Source organism: Plecotus auritus (assembly GCF_963455305.1).
Source record: "Plecotus auritus genome assembly, chromosome: 11".
NCBI classification, from domain to species: Eukaryota; Metazoa; Chordata; class Mammalia; order Chiroptera; family Vespertilionidae; genus Plecotus; species Plecotus auritus.
In genome coordinates this window covers 974735-988887 of record NC_137777.1, presented here as the reverse complement: position 1 = coordinate 988887, position 14153 = coordinate 974735, and the positions used below count along the sequence as shown (strand labels likewise).

Below are 14153 nucleotides of genomic sequence, written 5' to 3'. Positions count from 1 at the left end.
TTTAGAGAGAGAATAGAACCAGGGATAAGGGGGGGCTAAGTTTACCTACTTTGGTTTTTTGTGGGGTTTTTTTTCCATCTTTATTGTTGAAAGTATTACACATGTCCTCCCTTTTCCCCTATTAGTCCCCCCCCGCCCCCCCAGCCCCCCAGCCCGGCCTTCATGGGTGGGTGGTTGTAGAGGATGCCACCCGCATCTTCTCCTGCTGGACCAGTGGTTGAGGATTCTTTCCGGTGGACGAGTCCTCCTGTAATGGACCCGCATGGACGGTGCGAGAGCGCCCCCTTCTGGCCTCCAGGCGGCATGGTAGTAAGGCTCCTAAGCTTCAACTACTGAAACTAGAACAAAAAAGGCAAATCCGACCCAAAGTAGGCAGAATAAAGAAAAGAGTAAAAGAGAGCACCAAAAAATCAATAAAATAAAGACAATAGAGAAGCCCTGACTGGTTTCTTAGCGGTTAGAGCGTCGCCCGTTGATCAAAGGGTCAAGGGCACGCACCTGGGTTACAGGTGTGATCGCGGGCCCTGGTCCAGGTGCGTGCGGGAGGCAACCAATCAGTGTGTCTCTCTCACATTGATGGTGTTTTTTCTCTCTCTCTTTCCCCCTTCCCCCCCTCTCCCCCTCCCTCCCTCCCTTCTACTCTCTCTAAAAAATAAATGAAAAAATTAGCCTCGGGTGAGGATTGACAAAAACAACCAACCAACAAGCAACAAAAACACAGTAGAGAAGACCAATCAAACCAGAAGCTGATTCTCTGAGAACAGCGTGAGGTTTTTAAACCCCTCGCCGGGCTGATGGGAAAGAGGAGGGGAGACACATCGCCAGCATCAGGGATGAGAAAGAGGACCGCGGGACAGGTCACCCTGACGTGACAAGGAGAGTCAGCACTGCACCTGGATGGCGGGCCGATGCCTCCCAAGACGGAAGCTAGCGGTGCTCGTCCGAGAAGGAACACGGGCTGGGCGGGAGTTAGAGGACCCTGTGAGCACTCGAAACGGTTTATTCTGGTGTTATTCCTTCTTCATGACGGCGTTCTTTTCCCGACGCACAGCTGTAAGCCTGCTGTTGCCCACCTGTATGGGAACGGACTTCCCCTCTGTCTTCTGAAGACGTTGAAACGGTATTTTAAAATCTCCCCACGAAGAACACTCCAGTGAGTCTAACAAAGCACTTTAAAGAAAGGATAAGAGCGATTGCATACAATCCCATCCGGAAACTGAGGAGACCAGCAGCACCCCGGTCCCTAAGCCAGACACAGACAATCCAAGAAAAGGACCCGCAGACCAGCCCCGTCCTGTGCACAGCTGTAAACATTACAAGCGGCCCAGCCGGCGCGGCTCCGGGCTGAGCATCGACCCACGAGCCAGAAGTCACGGCTGGATGCCTGGTTGGGACACAGGCCCGGGTTGCGGGCTCCATCCCCAGGGTGGGGCGTGCAGGAGGCAGCTGATCTATGATTCTCTCTCCTCATGGATGTTTCTCTCTCTCCCTCTCCTTTCCTCTCTGACATCAATAAAAATATTTTTTTTCTTTTTTTTAAATATATTTTATTGATTTTTCACAGAGAGGAAGGGAGAGGGATAGAGAGTTAGAAACATCGATGAGAGAGAAACATCGATCAGCTGCCTCTTGCACACGTCCTACTGGGGATGTGCCCGCAACCAAGGTACATGCCCTTGACCTGAATCGAACCCGGGACCCTTGAGTCCGCAGGCCGATGCTCCACCCACTGAGCCAAACCGGTTAGGGCAATAAAATATATTTTTTGAAAAAACATAAGTAAGCGACCCCATGGCCAGCCCCTCCGTCCCGTCGCCGGGTCAGAGTAGCCCGTTCCTCACTTTGAAATGGGACCTGGTCAGAGTCAGGGGGGTCAGGTTGGGTCTAGGATGGTGAAGGGGTGGGGGGCTGCCCAGTGGGGTCACGGCCCCAGCCAGGAGGGTGGAAGTGGGATGGGGGCCCTGGGAGGCTGATGGTGCAGAGCGGTGCGGGGCTGGGAGCCAGGCCTGTTCTTGCACTTGGAGTTGTCCCTGGAAGGCCGCCCTGCACCCTGTGACCTTCCGCCTGGAGTCCTGCCAGGCCAGGCGGTGCTCTGCCCACAAGGGCGGCTGGTCCCCCCAGAATGTGCAGGGTCTCCTGGGGCCCACGTGGCTGCAACTGCCCCTGCAGCGACCACAATCTGTGGATGGAACACACCCTGTGGATGGAACACACCCTCTGTCAGTCTGTCCGTTCTGCAGCCTTGAGGGGGCTCCCAGTGAGAGAACCAGGCAGCGGGCCCAGAACCTGGGCTGTGGGGCTCAGAACCTGGCAGCGGGCCCAGAACCTGGATGTGGGGCTCAAGATCTCGGGCAGCAGGCCCAGAACCTGGGCCGTGGGGCTCAGAACCCAGGCAGCGGGCTCAGAACTCAGGCAGCGGGCCCAGAACCTAGGCCGTGGGGCTCAGAACTCAGGCAGCAGGCCCAGAACCTGGGCCGTGGGGCTCAGAACCTGGGCAGCGGGCTCAGAACTCGGGCAGCGGGCCCAGAACCTGGGCTGTGGGGCTCAGAACTCGGGCAGCAGGCCCAGAACCTGGGCTGTGGGGCTCAGAACTCGGGCAGCGGGCCCAGAACCTGGGCTGTGGGGCTCAGAACTCAGGCAGCGGGCCCAGAAACTGGGCCGTGGGGCTCAGAACCCAGGCAGTGGGTCCAGAACCCGGGCCGTGGGGCTCAGAACCCGGGCAGTGGGGCTCAGAACCGAGGCAGCGGGCTCAGAACCCGGGCAGCGGGCCCAGAACCTGGGCTGTGGGGCTCAGAACTCAGGCAGCGGGCCCAGAACCTAGGCCGTGGGGCTCAGAACTCGGGCAGCAGGCCCAGAACCTGGGCCGTGGGGCTCAGAACCTGGGCTGTGGGGCTCAGAACTCGGGCAGCGGGCCCAGAACCTGGGCTGTGGGGCTCAGAACTCGGGCAGCAGGCCCAGAACCTGGGCTGTGGGGCTCAGAACTCGGGCAGCGGGCCCAGATCCTGGGCTGTGGGGCTCAGAACTCGGGCAGCGGGCCCAGAACCTGGGCCGTGGGGCTCAGAACCCGGGCAGTGGGCCCAGAACCCGGGCCGTGGGGCTCAGAACCCGGGCAGTGGGACTCAGAACCCAGGCAGCGGGCTCAGAACTCAGGCAGCGGGCCCAGAACCTGGGCTGTGGGGCTCAGAACCTGGCAGCGGGCCCAAAACCTGGGCTGTGGGGCTCAGAACTCGGGCAGCGGGCCCAGAACCTGGGCTGTGGGGCTCAGAACCTGGCAGCGGGCCCAAAACCTGGGCTGTGGGGCTCAGAACCTGGCAGCGGGCCCAAAACCTGGGCTGTGGGGCTCAGAACTCGGGCAGCGGGCCCAGAACCTGGATGTGGGGCTCAGAACCCGGGCAGCGGGCCCAGAACCCAGGCAGCGGGCTCAGAACCTGGGCCGTGGGGCTCAGAAACCGGGCAGCGGGCTCAGAACCCGGGCAGCGGGCCCAGAACCTGGGCTGTGGGGCTCAGAACTCAGGCAGCGGGCCCAGAACCTAGGCCGTGGGGCTCAGAACTCGGGCAGCAGGCCCAGAACCTGGGCCGTGGGGCTCAGAACCTGGGCTGTGGGGCTCAGAACTCGGGCAGCAGGCCCAGAACCTGGGCTGTGGGGCTCAGAACTCGGGCAGCAGGCCCAGAACCTGGGCTGTGGGGCTCAGAACTCGGGCAGCGGGCCCAGATCCTGGGCTGTGGGGCTCAGAACTCGGGCAGCGGGCCCAGAACCTGGGCCGTGGGGCTCAGAACCCGGGCAGTGGGCCCAGAACCCGGGCCGTGGGGCTCAGAACCCGGGCAGTGGGGCTCAGAACCCAGGCAGTGGGCTCAGAACTCAGGCAGCGGGCCCAGAACCTGGGCTGTGGGGCTCAGAACCTGGCAGCGGGCCCAAAACCTGGGCTGTGGGGCTCAGAACTCGGGCAGCGGGCTCAGAACTCGGGCAGCGGGCCCAGAACCTGGGCTGTGGGGCTCAGAACCTGGCAGCGGGCCCAAAACCTGGGCTGTGGGGCTCAGAACTCGGGCAGCGGGCCCAGAACCTGGATGTGGGGCTCAGAACTCAGGCAGCGGGCCCAGAACCTGGGCTGTGGGACTCAGAACCTGGCAGCGGGCCCAAAACCTGGGCTGTGGGGCTCAGAACTCGGGCAGCGGGCTCAGAACTCAGGCAGCGGGCCCAGAACCTGGGCTGTGGGGCTCAGAACCTGGCAGCGGGCCCAAAACCTGGGCTGTGGGGCTCAGAACTCGGGCAGCGGGCCCAGAACCTGGATGTGGGGCTCAGAACTCGGGCAGCAGGCCCAGAACCTGGGCCGTGGGGCTCAGAACCCAGGCAGCGGGCCAGAACTCAGGCAGTGGGCCCAGAACCTAGGCCGTGGGGCTCAGAACCTGGGCAGCGGGCTCAGAACTCAGGCAGCAGGCTCAGAACCTAGGCCGTGGGGCTCAGAACTCGGGCAGCAGGCCCAGAACCTGGATGTGGGGCTCAGAACTCGGGCAGCAGGCCCAGAACCTGGATGTGGGGCTCAGAACTCAGGCAGCGGGCTCAGAACCTAGGCCGTGGGGCTCAGAACTCGGGCAGCAGGCCCAGAACCTGGGCTGTGGGGCTCAGAACCCGGGCAGCGGGCCCAGAACCTGGGCCGTGGGGCTCAGAACCTGGGCAGCGGGCTCAGAACTCAGGCAGCGGGCTCAGAACCTAGGCCGTGGGGCTCAGAACTCGGGCAGCAGGCCCAGAACCTGGATGTGGGGCTCAGAACTCGGGCAGCAGGCCCAGAACCTGGATGTGGGGCTCAGAACTCAGGCAGCGGGCTCAGAACCTAGGCCGTGGGGCTCAGAACTCGGGCAGCAGGCCCAGAACCTGGGCTGTGGGGCTCAGAACCCGGGCAGCGGGCCCAGAACCCAGGCAGCGGGCTCAGAACCTGGGCCGTGGGGCTCAGAACCTGGGCAGCGGGCTCAGAACTCGGGCAGCGGGCCCAGAACCTGGGCTGTGGGGCTCAGAACTCGGGCAGCAGGCCCAGAACCTGGGCCGTGGGGCTCAGAACCTGGGCAGCGGGCTCAGAACTCAGGCAGCGGGCTCAGAACCTAGGCCGTGGGGCTCAGAACTCGGGCAGCAGGCCCAGAACCTGGATGTGGGGCTCAGAACTCGGGCAGCAGGCCCAGAACCTGGATGTGGGGCTCAGAACTCAGGCAGCGGGCTCAGAACCTAGGCCGTGGGGCTCAGAACTCGGGCAGCAGGCCCAGAACCTGGGCTGTGGGGCTCAGAACCCGGGCAGCGGGCCCAGAACCCAGGCAGCGGGCTCAGAACCTGGGCCGTGGGGCTCAGAACCTGGGCAGCGGGCTCAGAACTCGGGCAGCGGGCCCAGAACCTGGGCTGTGGGGCTCAGAACTCGGGCAGCAGGCCCAGAACCTGGGCTGTGGGGCTCAGAACTCGGGCAGCGGGCCCAGAACCTGGGCTGTGGGGCTCAGAACTCGGGCAGCGGGCCCAGAACCTGGGCCGTGGGGCTCAGAACTCGGGCAGAGGGCCCAGAAACTGGGCTGTGGGGCTCAGAACCCGGGCAGTGGGCCCAGAACCCGGGCCGTGGGGCTCAGAACCCGGGCAGTGGGGCTCAGAACCCGGGCAGCGGGCTCAGAACCCGGGCAGCGGGCTCAGAACCTGGGCCGTGGGGCTCAGAACCAGGCCCTCAGAGGCTGTGCTCTTTCTTGGCACACAGCCCCCCCCGCCACACCCCTCTCTCCATCCGGGGTTAAGGTGGCCAGTGGGGCTGCAGGCTCACCCGCAGGGACTGACCCAGGTAACGGGACTTACCTTGGCCCCGGCTAGGCCGTCAGTGTCTGCACAGCTCCAGGCGCAGCTGAGCCTGAGGGTCCCAGGACGTCCCAGGTGAGGGTGTGTGTGAGGGGCGGCCCCTCCTCCCTGACCCCCCCTTGTGGGAGGGTCTGCCTTCCCTCTGCCCTGTGCTCTGCCCTTGGCCTCCCAGGAGCACCCCTCCTCTTCTGGGAGTTAGAGGAGGTGCCTGGGGAGGGCCCTGCTCCCGCGGAGGATAAGGGGTGACGGTGGCATTTCAAGTGTAGCCATGCTTGCCCGGGCCTTGGGGTCCTGCGTGGCCGGTGCCTCCCCCACCCCTGGAGCAGCACAGCCAGCCAGACGGTTTCCAAGCGTTTATTCCGATGGAGTTTTGAGTAGAAAAATCAATGGGAACCAAGGGGAATGGACGGGCAGTCAGAAGGGGTCCGCACGCCCCCCTGCCAGGGCCCTGGGCTCTCACGGGGGAGGGGCGCGCTCCTGCCGCAGGGCCTGGCCCCACAGCCTCTGAGGAAGCGGCCCGCCCAGGCCCGGACCCCATCACCACGGCCGGCCGGGGCGTGCAGGCGCCGGGGAAGGAACGGAGGCCTGGCCGGCTCACAGGCTGGGCCCCACGGTGAGCGCCAGGAGGCCCAGGGCCAGCCCCAGGCCCAGCAGGGAGGGGCCGAGCAGGGGGCGGCCGGGCGCCCCGTTCAGGAGCCCCTCGTTGCACAGGTCGCCCTGGCAGCACTGGGTGACCGCCGCGCCGCCGCTGACCTGGCCGGCCTGGGTGTAGGTGGGCCTGCACGTCTCCACGCAGTCCTTCTCCACCAGGTTCCCCGACAGGTGCTCGACTGCCAAGAGCGAGGGGTCAGGCCGGCCGCCTCTGAGCCCCACCCCACCCAGCGTGCACCCACAGCGCCCGACCTTCCCCGACGGTCCCCCCACCCCGGCACAGTCTCCTCACCCCAAACGGTCCCCCCATCCCGGGACAGTCTCCCCACCCCGGGACAGTCTCCCCACCCCGGACGGTGCACCCATCCCGGGACAGTCTCCCCAACCCAGGACAGTCTCCCCACCCCGGACGGTCCCCCCCCACCCCCGGGCCGGCGCTCACCGTTGGTCAGGGTCCGGCAGTAGCGCGCGCTGGCCGGGCAGCTCTGTGGCTTCTTGCAGTTGGTGGAACTGGAGCACACGTGGCAGCGGAGAGCCCGGGCTGGTGGGGGGCAGGGGCAGGGTCTCAGCCAGGGACAGGGACACCCTCCAGGGCCCTCAGCCCTGGGCTCACCGCTGGAAAGGCCCCTTCTGGACGGAGCCATCTGCCACCGTGCCTGAGGCCAGCCCCCTGGGGGTCCCCAGGACCTGCAGGGCCTGTCGCACCGGCCTCCTTAGGAGGGAGGTGGCCGGCCAGTCTGCAGGGCCTGGGCCCTGGGCCGGCGTGTGGGGAGGAACTGTGGGCAGTGGCCAGTAGGGGTGCCCTGGAGACCTGCTTCCTGGCCTCCACTCTTGGGGACTCCCTCATCCCGCCCCAGGGCTGTCCCCAGGGGCAGGTGGCGGACCTAAGGCTGAGCCAGGCCGGGAGCTGCCTGCCTGGCCACGCAGAGCCTGTGGGGAGAATGGCTGTCCTGGGGGACCGAGAAGGGCCAGATGGGGGAGGCACGTCCGGACGGCTGGCTGTGTCACTGCCCGTCAGAGGGCCCGTCCCAAGAGGCGATCTGGGATTCTCTGATTCCCAACGTTGTCTGAGATGTGGAGATGGGGGCTGGTTTTCAATTCTGAGTCCAGCCCGGCCAGCGTGGCTCAGTGGTTGAGCGCCGACCTATGAACCAGGAGGTCATAGTTCGATTCCCAGTCATATGTCCGGGTGGTGGGCTCCATCCCCAGTGGACGGCATGCAGGAGGCAGCCCATCCATGATTCTCTCTCATCATAGATGTTTCTATCTCTCTCCCTCTCCCTCCCTCTCTGAAATCAATAAAAATATTTAAAAAATTAGTAACAAGTAAATTCTGAGTCCAGCACCCCCACAATCTCAGGATTCTCTGAGCCTCAGGGTCAGCAACTCCAAGCTCCGGCCCCAGCCCCGCGCGCCCGCCCGCCCGCCTGCCCGCACCTGGGCCCAGGGCCGCAGCCAGGACGATGAGGAGCAGCAGGACTGTCTTCATGGCAGCGTCTTGGGGAGCAGTGGGGCCCTCCTCTTGGGAGGCCTTATAACCAGGACAGAGGCTGGGGGAGGGGCAGGGTGGGCAGCCAGCCAGGCAGCCGCTTCCAGCGGGACTCACCCCTCCCGCGGCCACGCCACAGCCGCCTGCCCCTCCCCCGCCGGGGTCTGCGCCGTCTGGCTGGCCCTGCAGCGCCCTGTCCAGCCCCCGTCCAGCCCCGGAGCACCGTGTCCTCACCGCCCACCGCCTCCCTGCGTTCTCCCCCCTCAGGGTCACGGACGGGGTCCGCGCGGGTGCCGTGCGGTGCCCAGAGCTGGGCCCATGGCCGAGGCAGGAGGGCGCTGGCCCTGCCTCCTGGGGTCTGGGCTCTGGGCCACTGGGCAGCCCAGGCAGAGGCTGGGAAGGACCCCAGGGAAGCCGTGTCCTGCTGAGACGGCAGACGGGGTGGGGGGCAGGGCGGGCATGGGGGGCATGGCTGCGGGATGGGTCGCAGGGGGGCCCGGCCAGGTGACTCGGGGCCTGCAGGTGCCCTGCGGCCCTCTGCGCCCGGCAGTCCTGCGGGGGGTGTGCGTGGGCCCCGCTGACGGCGAGGGGGCGGGCCCAGGCAGCTAAGCCCCGGGCTTGCCCCAACGCAGCCCATCACCCTGATGGACGCGCCAGCAGAAGTGGGGGGTGGGGGACCTGAGGCTCCAGACCCCCGTCCTGCCTCCCCGCCCGGGCGAGCCAGCCCCTGCACCACGGGGGTAAAGTCAGGGCCGCATCACCGTGCGGAGGCGAGGGCGGACCTGCCCGGGGTGCAGGGCTGGTGCGGTGCTGCCTCCGGACCCTGTGGGGAGCAGGAGGGGTGCGGCAGGAGCACCCAGGCCCGTGTCAGCCTCCGGACCCTGTGGGGAGGCTGCGGTGCCGCTGGGCCTGGATCCCAGGGGCTTGATCAGGGCAGCTGGGGTCTCGCTGGACAAGGCCGGTCATGTGGGGGTCCCCATGTCCTCACCCAGACAGAGCCACCGCACTCATCAGGCATCGCCATGCGGGCGGGAGCGGGGGGAGCATGCCTGGGGCCTGGGAAGCAGGGCACAGGGCTCGGTGACGGGGTGCTGACTGGCCGGGTGGGGGATGCAGGCGGGGAGGGGGGTGTGACTCACTGGGGCCATGGGGCAGGGAAGCTGCTGGAATAACTGGTTGGGGGACCTGGCGGAACCCCAGGGTCCGGGACATCGGGAGGGGAGAGGTCTGGGCATGAGGCACCGAGCAGAGGCGGCTGGGTCTGGCTCTGTGGGAGGAGCCTTTGTCCCTGACAGAGCTGCCCACGGGGACGGGGCTGCCCACGGGGACGGGGCTGCCCACGGGGACGGGGCTGCCCACGGGGACCTTCGTCACAGTCGGGTCAACAACAGCCCCAGACACAGCTGGCTTGTGGGAGAAAGTGGGTGACTCCGATGGCAGGAGCTCTCAGACGTCTGGAGTCATTGAGACCGTGCAGTCAGGGAAGGCTTCCTGCAGGCGGTGACCTGGCTCTGCTGTCGGAGGCAGGAGGCAGGAGGCAGGGGACAGAGGAGCGGTCATGACCGCTTACACTGGCCCCCTTTGCCGGTCAGGGATGAGGACCAGGACTGGGGCAGCATCAGGAACGTCTTCCCCTCACCCTCGCCCGCCCCCCTCGCCTGCCAGAGAAAGTCACCGCTTTCCAGAACCCGCGCCTTCTCACCCAGCCCTGAAGGCAACCCTGTTCCCAGGCCGGGCGGTGCCCGCAGAATGTTGGCATCAGGCAGAGGAGCGGCACAGGCCCGGGCGGCTCCCCTTCCTGTGTCCCCCCACCCCCTTCTCAGCGGGACCTGGCCACACCCGTGAGTCAGTGCAGTGTCTCACCGGGTCCTGCTCCGTCCCTCGCAGTCCCAGGCGCCCCGTGATGCACGCAGAGGTGGGCCTGGTCCGGGGCAGCCAGCGGGGAGTGGGAGCCGGGGCCAGCTCCTCCCTCCTGCCAGAGAGGCACCTTTGCACACGGGGCCTCGGGCCTGGGCAGGGCTCCTGTCCCCTGCTCCCAGGGCCTGGCAGGGCCCCCTGTCCTAGTTCTCCCCTGGGACCTTGGCCCTTGTCCAGAGCCAACCTTCCCGAAGCTGGGCTGCTGGGTGCAGCTGGTGTCCTGGGGCTGGGACTCAGGGCCGCCCTGCCCACACCGGAGCGGTCACACTGCCCTTCCCTGCCTCGGGGCGCAGCCCGTTCCCTGGTTACACGCAGCCCTTCCCTTTCTTGGGGCGCAGTCTATCCCTGGGAATACCCAGCCGGAGCCCTGGGTTCCTAAGGCTGAGAGACAACCCAGTTCTCAGGCCGGGCAGGCGACGCCCTGAGACCCGCCCCACGGGGTCCCTGCCACACCAGCCCCCCAGGGTCCCTGCCACACCAGCCCCACGGGATCCCTGCCACGCCAGCCCCACGGGGTCCCTGCCACGCCAGCCCCCCCGGGGTCCCTGCCACGCCAGCATCCAGGATCAGCCCTGGGACACCTCCACAGAGCCCACCTGGCCCTGGTTGTCAGCGTCTCTGGCTGTGGCCCTGAGAGGCGTTGGGACTCGTGCTGGGGGACGAGGAGGAAACCCCCAGGTGTGAGCTGTGTCCTCTGAAGTGGGGGACCTGCAGGAGGGCTGGGCACAGAGCCTCAGGGGGGCCAGGCTCAGGCCTCGGCAGCGCGGGCCATGGAACCTGTGGCCCCAGAATTGCAGAGTCCGCGGCCCGGAGAACCAGGGCACCCGAGGGGCTTACTCCCCCGAGTCAGCACGGGCTCCCCGCTGTCCTAGGAAGGACGGAGCCTTTGTCCATGCTCTGCCCCTGCCTCTTCCTCTGCCGCTCACAGCACCTCCTGCGTCGCCCGGAGCTGATGGCCGTGAGCCCCGGAGCTCCATGTTGCTGTGTCTGTAGGTTCCTGGGCAGTGAACACGGGCCTCTCCCTTTCCTCCCTCCCTCCCCCCCTCATCTGCTCCAACCATCCATCCACCCACCCTTCAACCATCATCCATCCTCCCATCCACCCATCCATCCACCCATCCACCCATCCACCCACCCATCCTCCCAACTACCCATCCACCCACCCATCAATCATCATCCATCCACCCATCCACCCATCCATCCACCCATCCACCCATCCATCCATCCATCCACCCATCCATCCATCCATCTACCCATCTACCCACCCATCCACCCATCTACCCACCCATCCACCCACCCAGCTACCCATCCACCCATCCACCCACCCATCAACCATCATCCATCCACCCACTCATCCACCCACCCATCCATCCATCCATCCATCCATCCATCCATCCATCCATCCACCTACCCAGCCAGCCAGCCACCCACCCACCCATTCATCCAGCCACCCATCCATCCATCCATCCATCCATCCATCCATCCATCCATCCATCTATCCATTTATCCTCCCATCTACCCACCCATCCATTCATCTACTCATCCACCCACCCATCCACCCACCCATCTACCCACCCATCCATCATCCATCCATCCATCCATCCATCCATTCATCCATTCATCCACCCACCCATCCACCCACCCATCTACCCACCCATCCATCATCCATCCATCCATCCATCCATCCATCCATTCATCCATTCATCCACCCACCCATCTACCCACCCATCCATCCATCCACCCATCTACCCACCCATCCACCCATCTACCCACCCATCCACCCACCCAGCTACCCATCCATCCATCCACCCACCCATTCATCCATCCATCCATCCACCTATTCACCCACCCATCCACCCACCCATCAACCATCATCCATCCATCCATCCATCCACCCACCCATTCCCATTCATCCAGCCACCCACCCATCCATCCATCCATCCATCCATTCATCCATTCATCCACCCACCCATCTACCCACCCATCCATCATCCATCCATCCATCCATCCATCCATCCATCCATCCATCCATTCATCCATCCATCCATTCATCCACCCACCCATCTGTCTATCCAGTCACCCATCCACCCACCTCCTCATCCACTCACACCACGTCGGAGTCCTCCAGGAGTTCGCTACAATGGTGTTTCTGTCTTCTGCTCCCTCTTCCCTTTCTCACTGACATGCCTTTCCCCGGTGAGAGAGCCCAGTGACTCTCAAGAACCATGGAGTGAAGCCGGCAGGCCTCTGAGAGCCTGGGGTCCACAGGGGGTGGTGGGCAGCTCTGGGACTGGCCACCCCGATGGGCAGACCCGCTCCTCTCACTGAAGATGATATGATAAAGGTGGGGGGACCCCAGAGGACACCACTGATCCCAACCCTCAAGTGGGAAATAAGTGTCTTCCGTAGATGCATGCTCTGCCGTCTGCCCGTCCATCTCTGGCACAGTACCTCTTGCACTGAGAGTGTAAGTCCCTTTGCTTGACAAGCAGCCTCCCCACATGTTGGCCCCCGTCCCTAGGGAACGGGAAGTGCCCCCTCCCATTGGGTGCTATCACTCTTTTTCTTAAATATTTAAATATCACTCTTGTTTGTATTGACTTCAGAGAGGAAGGGAGAGGGAGAGCGAGAGAAACATCAATGATGAGGGAGGATCACTGATCGGCTGCCTCCTGCACGCCCCACACCAGGGATCGAGCCCGCAACCCGGGCCTGTGTCCTGACCAGAAATTGAACTGTGACCTCCTGGTTCATAGGTTGATGCTCAACCACTGAGCCCCGCCCAAACACTCCTGGACAACCTGGAATTTTAACAAGATGTTTAGAAACAGCTGATGAAATTCTGGGATTGGGAGACTGTCTTACCAAGCATGTGAGCCCAGACCTCAGACGGGCACGCTTCCCCCACACCCTGCCTTGTACCGCCCAAGTTCCTACCGCCCGTGCAGGCGCAGGGGAGGGAGCGGCGGGGCTGCCTCAGCTTCAGCCGAGGGCCGGACACCCAGCTGAGGGTCCGCATGTGGCCGAGACCGGAGCCCAGGCTGCTGCCCAGCAGCTGCCCTCGGCTCAGTGGCCCCAGGGACCCGGCTCCGGCACCTGTTCCTGGTCCAAGGGGGTTGCGTGTTTTTGCAGCTGCTCTGGGTGTGGGGACAGGCCCCGGGGAGGGAGGTGGGTCCCAGCTGGGCCTGCCAGGGAGCTCCTCACGACATCCCAGAGCTTAGGGAAGCCAATGTTTGTGTCATCAGCCTGGGAAAGTTATGCAAGCGGGCACCTGGGTGGCTCCCGGGAGCAGGGCCTGCTGGGTGGAGGGACGGGGCACCGGGACACCCAGGGGCGCCCGGCGCGGTGCCCGGGACAGAAGAGCAGCCCCGATGGCGGGCCAGGTCACGCGGAGCTGGGTGGGTATGAAGGTGGCGGGGAGGCTGCTGCACCCCCAGGCCCCATGCACGCTGCCGCTCAGCCCGAGCTCTCTGCGCCCCGTCCGCCCAGGCCTCCCTCGGGCATTTCAGGAGCAACAAGTCCCATCCTGAGCCCATGTGTGGCCCACGCCACCCGAATCTCCCTACCCAGCAGCCAGTGGGGCGGGGGGAGGGCACTCTGGGGTGAAGGCAGCTCCCTGTCCTGCTGTCTGGGAGCCCTGCTCGGCGGGTGTACGCGCTGCCACCTCGGGGCTCTCGCGTTGGGGGTCTCCTTGCAGCCCCCCAGCCCTGCCGACCTCTGGGCCTCTGTACCTGCTTCCCGGCTGCCTTCCCGAGTCCATGGCAGCCACCACCTCCCCTTCTGAGAGGCCGGCGGCCCTCCACCCCGCCCTCCTCCACAGCCCGTTGGGCGGCCCCCACTTGTTGGTAGGTTTGCCGGCTGTGGCCCCGTCTGTCCTGTCACTGTGGTGTCCCGGTGCCCGTGGGACCCTGGTACGCAGGGCGCCCCTGAGTGCTGATCGGATGGCCGTGGGCAGCCGTGGGGCAGCCGTGAGGCACAAGGAGAGGACCGGCTTTATCGCGACCCCTCTGCCCGCCCAGGAGCGAACCGGACAGCTCCGTGCCTCCGTTTCCCCAGGTGTAGTGAGGGAAACCACTATCGTCATGGAAACCGTCTCCTTGCCCCGCCCCGACTTCTGAACACAGAAGCTCTGGGAGGAGGCGGTCATGGGCTGTCACGTGGCGGCCCAGGGGGGTTTCAGTTGAGACTTGCAGGGCCCCCCCCCCCACCCCCGCCGAAGCCAAGCAGGCAGGAGGGGAAATTTCCACCATGAGGCCCTGAGCCCCAACTTTTCTCCTG

General features: G+C 65.2%; 1 protein-coding gene across 1 annotated transcript; it reads right to left on the bottom strand.

Moving 5' to 3' along the window:
- Positions 1-6412: 6412 nt before the first annotated feature.
- LY6D (lymphocyte antigen 6 family member D) lies at positions 6413-7958 on the bottom strand (the record flags this gene model as incomplete). The annotated part of the gene is made up of 3 exons (XM_080646679.1): positions 6413-6648; positions 6912-7010; positions 7907-7958. The coding sequence occupies 3 exons, from the start codon at positions 7956-7958 to the stop codon at positions 6413-6415; spliced, it is 387 nt and encodes a 128-aa protein (XP_080502805.1).
- Between the last annotated feature and the right edge of the window lie 6195 nt (positions 7959-14153).